Raw genomic sequence first — 18,929 nt, forward strand, 5'->3', positions numbered from 1 at the left:
GGGATGATTAGAAAAAGGAGCTACACGCTACAATGAATTGCATGGAAACAAAATTACTTGTAGAAACTCATATACTCAAAGGTCCACAAAGGTGATTTGCGGAATCCTATAGTTCCCAAGATGCCCTCACAGAGACCCACAGCACCATGCCCTAAATATACACTGGTCCCTTGAGCTTAATTATGTCAGGGTGCGTTTGTTTTTTTCTTGCTGTAGAATCAAGTCAACACAAAGAAGAAGAAGAAGAAGAAGAAGAAGAAGAAGAAGAAGAAGAAGAAGAAGAAGGAGGAGGAGGAGGAGGAGGAGGAGGAGGAGGAGGAGGAGGGGAGAAGGAGGAGGGGGAGGAGTTTGGGAGAAAATGAGAGACAGAAATGCTTGTACCTTTTTTGGCTGAGGAACCTGGCCACTACATCACAAGCTTTTAGTTCTTCCGTCAGCTGGATTGCCATGGAAACTTTGGAAAGATGAGGCGCTTGCACCCGTATTACTCCCTGAGGAACATCAGCCTGCAAAGCAATAATGGAATTGGAATGGAGCAGCTTGCAGCTGGCTTTGAGGAGTTTCTCCAAACATAGTGCAGAATAAATAGTTGGGACAGCTCACGTACTGAATACTCAAGTTAGGGATATTGTATGGAGAGCAAGATGGCGGGGTGGGTGGGAATTACCAGTTATACAATTTTGCAAAATGCTTACAGACGCCTATATTTTATATTGTTACCACCACATTTGCACAGTCAGGGCACATTATGAAGCATGCTTTTGTGATGTTACATTTGCACATTAATCGGATCCTGTTGTGTACCGGAAACTAACAAAATATTATTCTTAATTGTACCTTAGGTTATTATAAGAACATTTCTGAACCAATTAGATATTTTTTAACCAAATGTGAATTCTCTTTTCAGTTATACTACAGACCTAAAGAAAAGCTTTTATGCAACTCTTAATTGCAAAATGTGAAGAAATGAGTTTAATTTCAAATTCTGAATGAACTATCTCATATCAAATTATAAAATGAAATTGCTTTTAAAATCTTAGGGTTCTTTCCTTCTTTAAAATCCAACACATCCTACATAAAATTTTATTAAAACCTATCTTATTAGTTGTAATCCTTGGATAACCTCTGGAAGGTTTTTGCTACTATAGCCTGGCTTCTCATTTACTAGATTTAATAACGGGAAAGAAAGCATTGGTAGTGCCAGCAGAGCAGGTGGGATCCACTTCTCAGCTTGCAAAAAAAGAAAATACAAACTCTTTTTTATTACAGAACAGAGGCACAGATAATAAGGGATAGGTGAGTTGGGAAGCTATATGTAGAGGGTTACAAAGTCTTCCTATTAATCTGTAGGTCAAGAAACCAATAGCTTCCAACTCCTTCCAGAAACTGTAATAATAATAATAATAATAATAATAATAATAATAATAATAATAATTTATGTTGCCTTCCTTTAGTGCCTGCAGGCCTGATATGGGTCCCAATTTGGCCTACAAGGCCATTTCCCCCAAACTACGGCCACTTGCCCAACCACTGATGTTATATGTTGGTGCCAATTGTTGGTGGTTGCAAAGTGTTGTGCTTATCCAACAGCGAGATCCACAGAGTTCCCTTCATTGGAACCTCCCCAGTGTAGCTGAGGGGGACTTGCTGTCAGTGCCTATCAGCTGACTGGTGCTGGCAGCTAGTGAGTCCCACTGGGATCAGCTACACTGCAGAGCTACTGATCAGGAAGCTGAGGACGTACAGTCCTTTGCAAGCCCCCAACCCCCCCCCGCCGCCATATCAGATGATTCCCTTTCAAAGCACTGCCTTTACCCACAACAGTTTGATTTCAAGCCACATGGGCAAGGAAAACAGGTCCACTGATACCACTATGATTGGTCCCAGGGGACTGACAGGTTGGTTGACACAGGGTGGAAGAGATAAGGATCCACCCCTACTTTACTGCATCACTCTATATTCCAAGCCAAGCTGACTTTTGCCATTTCTAGATAGGTCTAGACCAGTGTTGGCCCAAACTTGGGTCTCCAGCTGTTTTGGGACTACAATTCCCATCATCCCTGACCACTGGTCCTGTTAGCTAGGGGTGATGGAAATTGTAGTCCAAAAACAGCTGGAGACCCAAGTTTGGCCAACACTGGTCTCGAGAAATAATTTGTTCAGTATGAAGATGGCCTGAAATGACTGAAGCCAGCTATATCCAGTAGATGTTTACACAACACACTGAAGGCATGCTGTGTAATGAGCCCCACTTGCCTTCCTGCTACATCGTCAGGTGACAGCCTGAGTCACCTTGACTTGTACTGCGGTGACCAGGGACAAAGAGTGCAGGGCTCACACTCATTAAAAGACAATGGAAAAGGGGAATCTGAGAAGGTGCTAGATCTTCTTACTCTCCTGAGGTTCCCTCTTGTCTATACAGCTGCATACAAAGCGCATGGCATGCTGCACTATCCAAGCCCATAAACAATAACAACTTTTTTATTTTCCAAGAGAATTCAGTTTTAAATTATAGTTTTGAAATTGCTGCAATTAAGAGAGCTGACCAAATTTTGAGGATTCTGCATGCTGTGCCCTAGATACGTATGAAGCAGTGAGCTATAGGGCCTAATTTTAACATCAAGAGGCCACAGTGGGGATAAGGGTAGGGGAACCCTTTTCTGCTTTATTGCCGGATCCTTTGTTGCCCAAACTCCCTCCCCCAGCCAGGTCAGAAACTGGAATGGTGGAACACAAGGAGTTAAAGTGGGAAAAAATTTACCTCCTGCTCTTATTTTATATTTAAAAGTTAAATACACAACACCCCAAAAATTTGTAACAAAAATGCCTACCATCACCACATCCAGTTTGGCCCCCAATATGCCAATAGATTATAATAAATAATCATTATTATAACGTGATGAGCCAGTGCAATTTTGCATTCTTCCACAAGATGTCTCTAATTCACTAAATTGTGAATATGACTTTAGTTAATGATGGGCTACACACATCCAAAGAGAATCTGCATTCAGAATACAGATCATGTATGTATTCTGATATTTGATCTTAACACAGGCTGGATATAATTAATTAGAGACAAAGTTATGTTTAACCAATCGAGAACAACAGACCAGCAAGTGTTTACCCCAAAACGCTAGTGACTGTGAATTGATTTGTACCATATATATATATATATATATATATATTCCATACTTTAAAAAGGGAATGGATTTGGTTTCTTCTGCTGCTGTTCTTACAGATACTTCCATGACGGTTTTTAGAGACTGTATTCTAAAATCACTTTATTGTTTATTGACATTTATTATGTGGTGCACTAATCTGGATGCCAAACTGACAGAAGAAATAAACTTCAATCATTTCAGAGGTGCTCTTCTACTTTCCTCTGCTGAAACAAATATGCAGTTTACACCCTTGCTCAGGGCCATGAATCTTTACCTTTCACTCTGAAAGTGAAACAAGAAAGCTAGGTACGACTGAACCATGACAGTTTCGCAACAGTAAGCAAGCGCTTTGGAACGTTCAAGTGTTGCAAATATAGACCTTCCGAACTGGAACATCTAACCATTTTGATTATCTTAGTAACTAAATACATGTTATAAACCCTTCTTTGCTAATAGGCAAGGCATTGTTTTAACAAGATCATGTTTTTCAGATAATTACATTTGTTCATCAAGAAAAGGCAAATTGTAAATATGGCAGAGCTGCTATTTTATCACTACCACTAGCTCTGGTAGTTCCAATTGGAGAACAGCCTTTACCAAAGGTGTCATGGGCTTTGAAGACACTCCAGCTCAGGACGCAAGGGAGAAACAAGCTAAGAGGAAGGAATGCTTGGCAAACCCCCACTGTGATTAACTCCGGCCCAGAAACCTATGTCCCCACTGTGGAAAGACGTGCGGATCCAGAACTGGCCTCCACAGTCATTGTTAAAACTGTATTTATGGAAGACAATCTTACTCAGCTACAAGCAATCACCAAAGAAGAAGACGACCTACTCTAATTTACTGAAAGTTACTTGCTTACCTCATTGACACTTTTTACATCATTGACATTTTTATCTTGCTTCTCGTGTTTTTCACGGTCATAAGCCATTTTCTTCAGCAATTTTTTCACAGCTTTGTCCTTTTTCTCCTTTTTCTGACTTTCAGTATTTTGCTTTCTTACTTGGTTCACAAGGAATGTAGGAATCTAAGCAAACATAAAATCTATTATTAACACCATTGATACAGTCGGCTCCTATAAACAAATGTTTATATCCTTCTAGTGACAGGACATATCAAATATGGAATATCAAACACCAATATTTATGTCAAACAAGAACAGAATTCTATTGTTAAAAATGAGACTCAAATGATAGATGCAAAGACACGGTATGAAATATAATTGCACAGAACCTCTTCATAGTAAAACCATATATGGTATAGCTAATCATCTCAGGTCAGTTTTTGTACAAGTAACGGGTCTATATTGGTGTCATGAAATCAGACTGCCGCGCAAGCAGTTTCTCATGAATGGTGCTCTGCCTTCCATATTGTTGTTTGCATGTGTGAATAAACCCACAGAAGGGCAAAACTAAGTTTTCGACACTAACCTATATGGAAATAACCAAGATATAACAAAATATGGCACCAATGGTATAATTTATTCATTCTAGAATTTGTTTTCTGTCTTTCTGTGTAATGCATACTCAAGGCAGCCTAACAACCACTTAAACATGATTAATAATATAACAATTACATTTCTAGAAGAGAAAATCTCTTTTCCTTCAGTGAAGCTTTTTTAAAAAATCTGTTGGGTGTTTTTATTTGGTTTATTTTATTTTTATATTTTTAGCTTGTATATAGTTCCAAAACCAAATCTAGTGAAGGACAGCATATAAATACTTAAATATAATAAACAAGTTATTGTTTGTTCTGAAATACAAAATAACATTTACAAAGTAGGGGCTATTTACTCTCATCATGAGTAAAATATGCAAACAATATTCTAAAACACACAAGGATTCATTCGGTAAATATTCCTATGGGGAATTATGTATGCCATCCATATTTTGAACTACATTAAACAGAAATGTTTTATAGCTTACGCTGACCTTTTTTTTTTAACACAAAACATCTCAATACTATTATTTATTAAATTTGTATATCTATGTAGCTCTTACATCCAGCTGCTCAGAATGAATCGAGTCATCTGCATTGTGTGTGTTTTTGTGTGTATGTTCAGTAAAATTTGTAAAATGGTGGCCCTTCTGTTTAAGACAATTCTCTAATGCAGAGCTTTCCAAACTGTGTGTCATGACACGTTAGTGCATCAGCCGCAGTGTGTAGGTATGTTGCACGAACGCTCTCCATGCTCCTCCCGGGGCTGGAAAGGGGTTGCTGTAGTTTAACCTCCAGTTTGCTAGTAAAACTGAATTACTATGTTGTGAAATGATGCATGTCTAAAAATTGTGTCACCAACATGAAAAATTTGGAAAACTCTTCTCTAATGACAATAAGCACTTTTAAACAAACTTACAGTCCATAAAAGGTTTTGGTTTCTAATCATAAAACGCATGACATTTGCTGTCCCAGCCGCCATAACGAACTCGCTTTGCTCTGTGTTCTTTGAGCCCAAACCATGAAACATGAAGATGTTTGGAGCCATAACCATGGCAACATTCTTTAGGGTCATTTTATTTTTATCTCGGTGATCAATTACCCTTTGAAGAAATTCAAGCAGTGCCTGAAAATGAGAACAGCATTGACAAAGTAGGCATGCGCAAACAAACAAGAAACATGCTCAAATAGTGTGCGTTTAAAAAAGTTTATTCTAGTATGTGCACAGCGTTAAATCAACTAGTAACTTCAGTGGTTAAACTAAACAAGTGATTTCTCCAAAAATCAAAGTCAACTTCCTTTTACTTTCAGTAAAAAGAAAGGTAGGCATCTGAAATCTTTATTCTGGATCAGATATAGACAACATGGTGTCTAATAATAATAATAATAATAATAATACCTTTATTGTCATTGTACAACCTGTGTACAATGAAATTAAATCAGCCTTGTTTAAGTACAACCTCCATGAGCCCAAGCCAGCATGGCCAATGGTCAAGGTGATAGGAGTTGGATTCCACCAACATCTGTAGGAAACCACACTGGCTATCCTTCTTCTAACAAAGATATGGTTGACTAGGTCAAGCATATATCATATATTCAAGGTTGCCCTAGATTTTGTTTAGCTGTACTCTGGTTCTTTGCAAGACCAGCAGTGACCCTCTCTCTGGGCTGCCTCACTCCTGGGCTGCCTCACAAAGGTAAATTTGTGTTAGTGGTTGTGATATTTATTATGGGGCTGGGAAGGGACCTTGTAGGCCATCTAGTCTAGCAGCAAATCCAGAGGTAGAGTATCCATCAATGGCTGTCCAGACCCTACCTGAAAACCTCCAGTGTGGAACAGTCCATCATCCCTCTAGTTAATTGGTTTTATTGCTAAATTGCTCTTATGGTCAAGTGATTTCTCCTAATGTTGTACTGATAGCTATCCTCTAAGCCCATTAGATCTGAGGCAGCAGAGAACAAGTGAGAGCTTTTCTGATATTTGAGGAGTGCCACCATATCAGTCCACTTATTCAGGGTAAACATACCCCATTCCCTTAACCTCTCCTCAAACGAAAGGTTTCCATACCCCCAACCATCCTTTCTGAAACCATTCTAATTTGTCCACATTCTCCTTTGAAGTGTGGTGCCAAGAATTAGGCCCTGCACTTACACCTTTCCCGCAATCAAGATTCCAGGCCTATCCTTGTGGTAGAAGCATGGCTCTGGAACCCCAACTGGGAAGGAAGAGAAGTGGGGAGTAGCCCTAGTTGCTGTGGGTAGAAGTGTAATTGCAGAAGTGCTTTTTTAATGGTGAAGTCTTAAGTCTAACCTTAAGAGTATCTCTATTTCCGTCTGGGAGAAGGAGGACCAAAAGATTCAGTGCTTGCAGCTGATGCTTCTTCGTTGGAAGTTCTGTCAGTGAAACATGCAAATCTCAATTTGTGAATATGTTTTTGAATCATTTTGCATTTTCCTCAAAAATATTTATGTTTATGGATTTCTCTTGGTTATCTTCACAGGTAAAAAGCAACCAAGACATTTTGACACCTCAGGCAAACCACAAAATGGCACCCCACGCCCCGTCAGGTAAGAAGGGGGGGATGAACATCAACATCAAGAACAAAGGAAGTATAAACGTCTACATTGGGATTGACAGCCCTGTGGATCCTGCTGCATCCCTGTGGATCCAGCCCTGTGGATCCTGCTGCCTCACCTAGCATCTTGTTTTCCAATTCTGTTTCATGACTCAACTGCCACAAGATCCATTATTACCAATTTTGGGATTCATAATTTCCTAGGTAATGCCTTACTTTTGCTACTTTGTTTCATACTGTAATGCTTATTAATACAATATTTAGTAGACCAAAGAAAAATCCTTCACAGATGAAACATCCATTTATGCCCACGACTATGAAAAGAATTTATGACAGTCAGTAAAAAGAATGGCTTAGTGTCACATGCTAAAAAGCTCACTGAAGCACAATGCTCTTTGTTGACCATGCTTCTGGTATTGCTGCATTGCAAGTCATTTGTGGTGCTAAATGTAGTATGGGAGTCCCACATCTCTGGGGGATTTCTAAGGCAGCAATTACAACCAACAACAACAACATTAGGTGTGTTCAGCAAGCTTGAAAATCTCTATGTAGACATTTTCTTTAAAATGTTTACTGATAACCTAGCCATCATGGCAGACAGGGTTGCCAACTGGAATAAAATACTGGAGGAAGGTAAGCCCTGCCCTACATAATTATGATTTTTTTCCCACTATGAAAGACATAAATATCATTTTATGAATTCATCTACTGTTTGCTGAACAGTATGAGGCACTTGTGTACAGAAAACCATTCTGTGTGTTTGTTTTCAGATGCAAGAAAGCTAATGGACTATTTGCAGAAAATTTCATGGACTCGCTTGCCAATGAAGAATAGCCATGCCCAGAAAAGATTAATGGTGCAAGTGGTTGTTTGACTGTTCCACATCAAAGACTATGAGGGAGAACATTTTCCAGAACTGTAGGAACACAATTCTTGTATGTGCAACATGAGATTCTACAACATGGGTTATTAACCTGTAGCCTGCAAGGCCATACAGGTTTTTTCTCCCTGTGGCTCTCCAGAACTCCACAAAGTTTGTTATTTCTAGAAATGTGTTTTGGGGGGGTTATTACTGAGTCCTCCCATAGGTTCCCTATAGGGATGTAGGAAGGCTGACCTGGAAAAAAAGACCGGCTCTGCATAATGACTCCCCTAATTCTGAACCAGAAGGAGTTATGCTTACTTTGCACATCCTGGAAGGCCTTGAGATACTCCACAGTGAGCAGCGGTTGAGGCAGTTCTCGAATAAAGAGTTTCAGAAGACTTGCTGCATCGTGCTGTTTTACATTTTCCCAGTGGAAAGTCCCTTCATAAAACTTTGCTTCAAGCTCCTGGCAAAGATTCTAGAAGACAAGAGGCTGAAAAGTCTTTATGCACTTCACACATATATTTAATGCTTTAAAAAAAGGGGGATATGAAATCGTCTTATTTATCCAAAACATCAACGGTAAAACTAGGCACACATTTTAATATAAAAAACTGAGCTAGGTTTTTGGGTGTGTGTCAATTATATGTCAGGGCGTAGTGCTAAAAATGACGTTTTGTATTTCCTGTGTTTATATAATGCTACATATGCTGTCAAAACAGATACTCCATTTGACAATGGATCTCCATTGTGCTCCCTGGCCCATTAACAGTATTCAATAGCAAAAGAGGATGTGCAAAGGCACATTCAGTGTCATGTATCAAAATGCTCTCTATTTATACAACATCTCTAGAAATATGATCAAGTGTTGCAGATGCTTGAATTCAAATGTTTTGAATTCATTTATGGCTCTTCAGATGATTAACACATGATGCCAATCTTCCTAAGCCAGGCATGTCCAAAGTCCATTTTGGGGGCCTAATCCAGCCCGCCGTTCGGTTCAATCCAGCCCCTGTGGCAGTTTATTTCCCAGGGTAAAATCCTAAAAAAATCTCAACAACTTCAACCCCCAAAAAAGGCTAACAACGGTTGACCCTATGGTCGGCCCTTACGGCCCTTCACTTCATCAGATCTGGCCCTCTTTTTAAAAAGTTTGAACACCACTGTCCTAAGTTAACAAGACACCTATCTGCAATTCAACATTCAGAGCAGGTTAAATGAATAGCTCCTGTGGTCTCCACACATTTCTCTCCAAAAAGAGCTTGCATGCGTGCTTATTTGGCCATCTAAACAGAGGCTTGCAATCACTCTGCATGTTTGGACAACAGGGATTTGTATTGTATTTACCCTCCCCACTCCATTATTGCCTATTTCATCTCAATGGAGCTATGCTTCAATTCAGCCACTTTGCCAGGTCAAGAAGATTTCTATGCAAGCGTAATCCACAATTAGCAGGCCCAGAGTATGCACATGATGCTAAATATGAAAACCATCTGCTCTAGATTTAAAAATTTGACATGCACAGTGGTAAAAAATCAGGTATGAAGTGCAATAAAAAAAGAGGATGAGTTTTTATTTTAAAAAAAAAAAACAGTCCATACACAAATGCTCTCAGAGGGACTGAGAGCAAAGGCTTGTTTACCCAGGTGGCCAACCACAATCCAGGATAACATCAGAGTAATGAAGGGTCAACATGTAGGAAGAATAGAGTCAATTGTCCTTCACCCTGTCCTTAATTCAATAAAAGAATACCTATAGCAATGCATACAAAAAGCCTACATTTGTGAACAAACCAGAACTCACAATGTAATAAAATAAGTTTTGGAAAGGAGGTTTCTATCACACACACTCCTGCTCAGTCACTCAGCTTTGGCAAAACCACAGTCAGTTGTCCAAGGATTAATATAAAATTGTTTTTAAGATACGATTGTTATAATTATAAAATGTCGTAAGGATCTCATGATCTTGCCCCTGAACACAAGTTACCAAATTATTATTATTATTAATAAAATATATGTAATTAATCTAACACTCTCTTTCCAGAATTGAAAGATTAGTTTACCTTTACCCTTGCTGCCACACCCGGTATTCGAAGAAGCCCTTCTGTATCCAGCTTTCCTTCTTCTATATGGGAAATGAGCTGCAAATTAAAATAGAAAGTATCTCAACTCAAGTTGGCGGCAACTAAAATGCTAATTGAAAAATAGAAAATTTGTTCTACTGAAAACTGGAATGCAGCTGTGGCTAAACAGTTACAAGCTTTTCTGCGCACTGATGTAACTATAAGTGCCTTATATGTTTGCGTTCTGCTGAAACCTAACTGGTATAGAAGAAACTGACTGGTCAGCCTACAGTACTCACTTTTTGAAAAATTAGTGGTATCCGGATGCCTGGCACCCTCTTCTGATCTTGTTCTAGCAAAACTGACAGTGGGACACCAAAAAGACCAGATTCTGTATGAAACGACAAAAGACAAACAATTGGCTTATGACGACATGAAAAAATGGTTTCATAGACTCTTCTCCACTATGTTCAGATCAACACAGTTTATAATTAATAAATCCAGACAAACAATTTACAGTCCAATCCTATGTACACTTAGCAAGGAGTACAGAGTGGGGTTGAATCGTATGCATATTCACCCAGAAGCAAGTCCCACTGCATTCAATGGGAATTTACTGCCTGTAAACATGCACAAGGTTGAAGCATCAGCCAGCTCTGCATATTTGAATAATGCATGCTAGCTAAAAGCAAAAAGTTGCAGACGAACCCTACAAAGCTGACCCACTTCAGAATTCATTGCAAATTGAAGTGTCAATAGTATTTTCAAACAGACATTATTTCTTGCTGCATACATCCCTCTACTACCATATGAATTAGGTACACTTCATCTTCTCAAATAGCAGGATTGAAATATTCTTCTGTTTTTACATTTCTGCAATCTGTCTTGGCATTAATTGGCTATTATTGTATCTATTTTTTAAGATTTTTCAAACATTTAAAGCAAGAAGGGGGCTCCAGCAAAAATAAATATACCATAAGTAAAGAAAAGGAGGAATACTTCCAAACATTTAACCTTTGGAATAGCTCACTGACACGTACAAGATTGTAACCTCAGTCATTCTATTTCCTGCTGTATGAGTGGCCTGTGAACAGGGCCCATTCTAACTAGAGGGCATTAGGCAAACTATTATTGTCTTTGCCTTAGCTGCTCATCTGCAATATAGGAACAAAAATGCTGGCCTTTCTTTAATAGGGCTGTTGTGAAGGTTGTCGAGATAAAGATATGCAAGCCTTTGAGCATGTGAAGTACCCTCACGTCAAGTCTAAGTATTGGGTTGTATCCAATGGTTGTGCAAGTGGAAGGCAGCTTGCACAACTGATGTTTCTCTTCCCTCCTCCTAATCTCCACAGCCCTGGTAGCACCACACCTCCCCACCGAAAAACCTCTCTAGAAGTGAACAGTGTGGACTGTGTTCTATGGGGGAAAACCGATTTGCTGAACACTAAGCAAAGGGGACCTCATGCATGTGGAGCTGCCTTCGAGTCATGAAGCAAGTGGATACAGCCCTTATTATTCACAGTGATGCAGTCACCAACCATAGCTGGTGCTGAGGTAGGGATGGTAGAGTAAACCATTTGATGGAACATCTATAGGAGGCTGTTGAGTCAGACCATTGGTCCATCTAGCTCAGTTGGGTTACAAACGCCTTGGGTTACAAACGCTTCAGGTTACATACGCTGCAGGTTACAGACTCCACTAACCCAGAAATATTACCTCAGGTTAAGTACTTTGCTTCAGGATGAGAACAGAAATTGTGCCCCGGCGGCGTGGCAGCAGCAGGAGGCCCCATTAGCTAAAGTGGTGCTTCAGGTTAAGAACAGTTTCAGGTTAAGAACGGACCTCCAGAACGAATTAAGTACTTAACCCGAGGTACCACTGTACTGTCCACATACCAGCAGCAGAATTCTCCAGAATTTCAGACAGCCATCTCTACCAGATCTAACCCCAAGAAGCGAAGGATTGAACCTGGGACCTTCTGCATGCAAGGCAAATACTCTACCCTGAGCAATAGCCCCTTTTCTTATGGAAAGACAATGGGGTTTTCCCAAATCAGAATACCCTCAGGAAAAATCACATGGAACAAGAAGTTGGACTGAATCAAGAGGGTCTCTCTGTAGCCCTTAAAAATGTGTGATCTGCAGAGACCCTCTATTTCCCAGGGATGAAAGGAAAAAATGGCTATCCTAAAGCAATATTCCATATTCAAGAAGTATTTGGCATAGCTTTGGTATGTTTAACTGGACACGGCTTTTTTAAGAATATAAAAATGGAAGGTTGTGGAGGAGGGAAGGTTCCTTTACCCTGATGTGGCTGGAAGAAGTTATTTTCTGAGCTGTGAAATGAAGATTGTATTCAGAGAACTCAACTGTACCCAGCTGTATCTCCCTCATCACTCACAGTTGCTTTCAATTATTTAGCTACTGCACTGTCGTCTCTGCTGAACCCTGACTGCAAGTTTTTGCCCAAGAAGATATTTGATTAACTGGTAACATGTTTCAGGTCCTTGTAAAACATTAAAGAGAAGGTCAGAAATACAGGCAGTTAACAAAATGGAAACGTTTCCTGTATTTCATCGGTTACTTTTAAATCTGTGCAATGCTGCTGCTTCAAATTTAGCTCTGCATTATGTTTTATTATTTCTACACATTTTTAATTCATATAAGCTGCACTTAACTTCAGACTGAAGGGAAAGCAAAGGGGGAATCCTCTTAATCAACCAATAAATAAATAAAATATTCCCAGTCCAATGCGTTTAACCAGGGCTGTACTCACTAGAAGCTAATCTGGAAATATACAAAACTTCGGTTTAAAAATAAAACTTTTTAAATGTAAAAGTCGCATCTAAAACATACAAGTGAAACTAAATAAAAACAATGAAAATGTTAATGGAGAATTTTCAAATATATACAGTCAAAGACACATAAATTTGCAAGTCAACAATCTCAAAATCAGTATTAGAGGTCAACTTTCCCTAATAAAAATTCTGTTCTTTTGTGAGTTTCCCCACACTAAACTAAGCCTATTTTACAGGATGTTGACTTTACAGATATATGCATGCAGTACCTATATACACGTTTGTTTTTTCAATCAGAGGAGCGGGGAAGCAATGCTGCTTTTCCTCTTTTTTAATAGGAAAAGGACTTGATAGTATGCCATTTAACTTGGTGATCTCAAAATGTTCCCAGTTGCCCATATCTATATTAAATATAAAAATATATATAAAAAACCAATATGGACTGTTGGTTGGGAAGTCCAAAAAGAATCCCTGTATAAGGAGTGGAGAATGATATGAGTGTATAACTGAAGACTTATAAACAAATAAAGAAAAAGAAGTTACTCATTTGGATTAAATTACATGCTTTGAAAATTTGACAGGCCGCCTTTGCTCTGATGGAGGATGCCATCACTCACTCACACACACACCCCAGAACTGGAACAAAATCTCATGCCAAACTAGAAACCACAGGAAAAGGTCATAAAGCTGTAATTTTCATAAAGTGTTTGCCTAGAATAGGAACACTGCAATTATATTGTTATGTAACATAAATTACAATTTTGTTGAGAGCCTCCAAGTGCAGTCATGTTAAGTTATTTCATCCCGCCCTATAGATCATAATCAATACGGATGGTTCTCCACAAACAAAAATAAATCATGGTTGAGAGCACTTTTAGAGTTAAGCTTCTAAAGATAGGCTAAGGAAAGAAACGAAACGTTCAAGCAGTGAAACAAGCATGACAGCATTAAGGACAAGCTTAGTGAAACACTCCATCAGGTTTAAAGTAGGAAGAAGTGGTATATTCCTAGAAATAAGGGTGGTTGGAAGCTACTACTTTTCTTTTCATGCTGCAGCCTTGTTTGGCATGATTCAGCCAGAGTTTGAATCTCTCTCTCTCATTACAGTCAATGCAACTTGAATGTAATTAAGTTGCATTGACTATAATGAGAGAGCTAAGATCATGCTTAACAGGTCGCCACTAAACCTGATGGAATGCAAAACTGCTTCATATGGCATGGATTGTACCCATCCTACTCACCTGACTTCATACGCCAAGCTACAACCCTTTAAAACAAATGCATTTGGTTTGCAGGTTCTGTTGACCCCCCAGTGGATACCTGAGGCTCATTACTTCATTTAGAATACAAGAATACACAATGCGATGCGATGCGTGTACAGTGGTACCTCGGGTTACATACGCTTCAGGTTACATACACTTCAGGTTACAGACTCTGCTAACCCAGAAATATTGCTTCAGGTTAAGAACTTTGCTTCAGGATGAGAACAGAAATCGTGCTCCGGCGGTGCGGCAGCAGCAGGAGGCCCCATTAGCTAAAGTGGTGCTTCAGGTTAAGAACAGTTTCAGGTTAAGTGCGGACCTCTGGAAGGAATTAAGTACTTAACCCAAGGTACCACTGTATAGCGCACCCCACCAAAGCAAATGGGAAGTCTCAATGACCTTATTTCATTTTTGCCCCACCTTCTACAGTTTTCATGGGGAAACCAAAAAAGTGACCTCAAAGATTACACATATAGAAATGCACATCAACATAGTAGCACTGCAAATGGAAGAAACTGACCTTTGGTTTTGATTTTTATTGCTTTTTGTGGCTTCAGTTCTGTTCCAAGTATATCAAAGAGAGCTGTCAGCTCAATTAGTGCCAGAGCGTGGACCTTCTTCATATCCTGAGGGGCAAGGTCTCCAATCTTTGTTGTACCCGTTTTGTCTTTTGGCAGTCTGAAATTCTAAGAGTTTAAAATAATAGCATTAAGGTCTACTCTCTAACAAGCAACAAAAGGAAGCAGGAGCTTGTGCTGCATTTCAGCGGTGCATATTATTGGGGAAGGTATTTTTTGCTATAATAAATTCACTTTTGCACTCCTAGTTTAAAAATTCCCTCCCCTCCCAAGCATATTATTAAAATTACAGCTTCATTGGGGACTTGTACACAGGTACCAAACAGGAGGTACATGTGGGGCTGCGGTCTCTGTGGGTAACAAAATAAGGGGTGGAGGAGTTACCGATGCCTTAGAAGTGTTTGAAAGTGGGTTACCCATACCTTGAAAGTGGATTTGGCTTTTGCCTGTTTGAAAACTGAATGCATGCCAAGAGCCCCGTGCATCTTTCTTTAAGCAATCAACGATGGACAAATAAATTCGGACTAGAGCAATGAGCACCTGATCATCAAGTGAAAGTGTTTTCATCCCTAGAAAAGGACCTAAAGCCTGGTCTAAACAGCTGAAATAGTAAAATAGTTCCTAGAACTATAAATCTTCAAACTGCAGGTGGTAATGGTGAAGGTTGCATATGTGAACACTTCCCAGCCCATTACTGAACACAGAAAACTAGATTAAGACTCTGCAGTTTCACACTTCGTTTTCCATGAATGCCCCATTACCAACAATGCAATCAAGCATACTGTTCCTGGGCTGTACCCATTTAGCCACCTCTTCTACTATTTTTGCATGCACAAATAACAACATGCATTTATTTATTTCACAAGATTTATACACCACTTGTAATAAAACCTCAAAGCAGTTTACAAAAAGATTATCAGTTAAAATTAGTGAAAAACTACTATCTAAAAACAGTCAAAAGTTAAAATCAACGATAAGCTTAAAAACCAGATTAAAACACGTCAACATTCTACATGTCTGAATGTAGTACTCTCTATTTCTTTGAACTTGAAGTTCTCAAGTGTAATTTTGGAGATGCTGCAGAAGATAAATAAATAAGAAACCCCCACAGAATGAAAGATATTAAAGCAAGACCAAAAAAGCGCCTACAGGAAGGAGTGTGTCATCCTCTTTGCCCTTCAAGACTTTGCCTGCTGGGTCATCTTTGAGAGTAGCTGCCTGCTCCGAAAATGATATTTCCAAGTTAATGTCCGTTTCAGTCACTGGAACATCTTCTCTTTGATGATCATAATCAATATGTTGACAAGATGCTAGATGTGGTGAAAAAGAAATGGGGGAAATGGTCATTAAAGTTTAAATGCAACTTTCCCCCCCTCTTCCATCACCATATTTGAGGGGAGTGCTGAATTAATCATGGATTGGCTCCAGAGATTCATGAACAGAAAATCTGCTCACAGAATGCTTCCACCTTCTGACAGGTTATGGGAGCCTTTATGAACCTCAGCTGGATCACAGTCCCCTTACACGAGCATATAACTGCTTTGCAATCAAGGCACATTATGAAGATCACAAATTTTTAGAATCCTCCCTCCCCCTAATAATCTTACTGTTGTGCTGTTAAAAAAAAATCTATACTTCCTAGCATGTAAACCTCCTTGGTGGTAAACCTCTATTATGTTACTGTCTCTAGCTTAACAAAGATAATACCACAACTAATCTGCAGCATTGCTCAGTTTCAAAGTTGATAAATTAACATCATTTTTCAATCATGAGGCAAGTGTGATGACTACTGCAGCTTTAAAGTTTTTGTTAAACACCACTAATTATCAGAGATTATTATCAGAGCTGAGAAAATTACTTCGCGCCCCTATTTTGCTCACTGCCCCAAACCCTAAACACACTCCCAGCTTTTACTAACAAGCTTTTAGTTTTGAATTTCACTTCAAGAATATTTGGTGCCTTTGAAATGCCAGGCAATTCCTATTGCCGTTGGAAAAACAACTGCCCCCCACTATGCTCTGCTAAAACAACACTGACTACTAGCTCCTTATTACTGACGAGCCTCTGGCACAGCCCAGAAACAGGTGCTGAAGTTTGTACACAGCAAAACTGGGGCAATTCTGCAAATGGAACAGATTTCTCTCCCATTCCAATCCTGGCAGCAGAGCTGCACTTTACAGCAAGGTTCCCAACAGCTGTAACATATCAGAATATACACAGGCTGATTTAGCTTTTCCCTTTTCATTCAGTGCTATGAGAGCGTTAGCATATGGAAATTGCCTTTCAGAACTTCTCCATTTGTAAAGGCTCATAAAGAGGCACTGGAGAAAAAAGAACCAGATGTTATGAAATTCTTAAATAAAATGCTTGGTAATTTTCCAGACCAAGATTCTACTGCAGTTTACTGGCATAAGCCCTGTGCTTTTCTGTCTGCCTCTCTGCCTTGTGCTGACCCAGCAGTTTGGCAGCAATCCCATCTTTGAAACTGTTCTTGCTAGTGAATGGCTGCCTGGTGGCTGAAGCAAACAGAGAAAAGGCTCATTAATGCTCCTATAAGCACATATTATTCAGCTGACGGTATCTTTCTGTTTCACAAGATTTTGTATTTCCAACTTGGCTCCTGCTTATTGAACATGTATTCAGAGTTCTGAAATATATTGATAATTAGTAATATATCCCATTTTTAATACCAAACTTCATGGGTATCATCCTTATCATTAGTGATAAAAGCAGGGCTCTTGTTTTTCTGCTTATTTGGAAGCATACCTTTCTCCTGTTTCCCCCACCCCCCAGTCAATTATATGCAGGCATTTATGGCTATCATACACAAATCCCTGTTTTGTAATTAGTCATTTTTCTGACCATGCTTCCTTATCCTACTTTTAAGATGTCCTTGTCTCTCAGGCTTGGACCTAGCTGCTTTTGTATATGCTTCAAAATACAGTAAGGTTGCAAAGTCATTACTCTGGTGTCTTGAGATTTCCATAAATGCATCCAAGAGTTGAGGAACTCTAGTTCCATTATGAGAGTACAACTCAGTTCAGTGTGCTTTAGTTTTATTTACAGTGGTACCTTGGGTTAAGTACTTAACTCGTTCCAGAGGTCCATTCTTAACCAGAAACTGTTCTTAACCTGAAGCACCACTTTAGCTAATGGGGCCTCCCGCTGCCGCCGTGCCGCAAGAGCGTGATTTCTGTTCTTATCCTGAAGCAAAGTTCTTAACCTGAGGTACTATTTCTGGGTTAGCGGAGTCTGTAACCTGAAGCGTATGTAACCGGAGGTACCACTGTATTATGAATTCCCAACAGCCAGATTTATATACCCATCTTAATCCAATGTCTGGATTTCACAGAGCTAGTCAAATGCAATTGTTGCAATTGTTTTATTAACTTGTTTAATCTGCTCCTTTACAGTTTTTGGAAAGACAAATTGGCTAAAGCTTGCCATTAGGGTGGTGCAACTGTCCCAACACCAGGCACATAATCTGGAGAGGGAGGCGCTGGCACACAGGACTGGCTGCTGCCATTGACATTAAACAAATGTTACAACTTTCATTGTGCAATATATGGATTGTAAGAGTTTATGAATATTATGATTACCAAATAATAATTATTTTGGTCTGGTTGCTGTTTATAGAAATAGCAATGGTATTCGATCCACACTGGGAACAATTATGGTTAATTAGGGCATTGGAGCCACAAGACTAAATCCTTGCATCTGATGAAGTTTTTTGATTTGGTAAAGATTTTGACACATGTGTTTGGGTTGTCTAAAAGACTTCTCCAGAATATGGTCCATATCCTAGAAAAAGCTTTCTTTAAAAAAAAAACTTGCTCAGCAATATATCTCGTTAAGACATTTCAAAATAGAAACAATACAGAAAATTGTTAAGATTTACCCTCTTTTGTGTCCTCCTCTTTGTTGCCTTTTGTTCTTACAGACTGGTGTTCACTGCCAATTTCCTAAAATGCAGAAAATAAAATATTCTGAATATTTATTCAGAAAATAAAATGATAGACAAGACGCTTTGCTCCCACCTGCTCTTAAGACAGACATCAGAAAAATTGCTCTTGCATGGACGTTTTCATGTTTGAATTTCATGTATAGAATTTATAGAAATTATTGCCAAGATTTAAAAAAGATTATTAACACAGTCAGTACTTGAAAACTTTCAAAACTCGAAAGGCCAGA

At 39.2% G+C, this 18,929-nt stretch overlaps 1 protein-coding gene across 5 annotated transcripts in view; it reads right to left on the reverse strand.

The window, feature by feature from the left end:
• ARHGAP18 (Rho GTPase activating protein 18) overlaps nucleotides 1–18,929 on the reverse strand; it is a 62,211-nt gene that overhangs the window by 3,782 nt on the left and 39,500 nt on the right. For all 5 annotated transcript variants that reach the window (XM_083607771.1, XM_083607770.1, XM_083607768.1 and 2 more), the window contains exons 4-13: nucleotides 18,637–18,700; nucleotides 15,888–16,048; nucleotides 14,681–14,846; nucleotides 10,401–10,492; nucleotides 10,102–10,179; nucleotides 8,358–8,517; nucleotides 6,910–6,992; nucleotides 5,518–5,724; nucleotides 4,024–4,188; nucleotides 382–506 (exon numbers count right to left, since the gene is read on the reverse strand). In XM_083607771.1, the coding sequence (XP_083463897.1) occupies nucleotides 382–506; nucleotides 4,024–4,188; nucleotides 5,518–5,724; nucleotides 6,910–6,992; nucleotides 8,358–8,517; nucleotides 10,102–10,179; nucleotides 10,401–10,492; nucleotides 14,681–14,846; nucleotides 15,888–16,048; nucleotides 18,637–18,700 (1,301 nt within the window). The remainder of the gene's footprint in view (nucleotides 1–381; nucleotides 507–4,023; nucleotides 4,189–5,517; nucleotides 5,725–6,909; nucleotides 6,993–8,357; nucleotides 8,518–10,101; nucleotides 10,180–10,400; nucleotides 10,493–14,680; nucleotides 14,847–15,887; nucleotides 16,049–18,636; nucleotides 18,701–18,929) is intronic.

Source organism: Podarcis filfolensis, assembly GCF_964270895.1.
Source record: "Podarcis filfolensis genome assembly, chromosome: 3".
NCBI lineage: Eukaryota > Metazoa > Chordata > Lepidosauria > Squamata > Lacertidae > Podarcis > Podarcis filfolensis.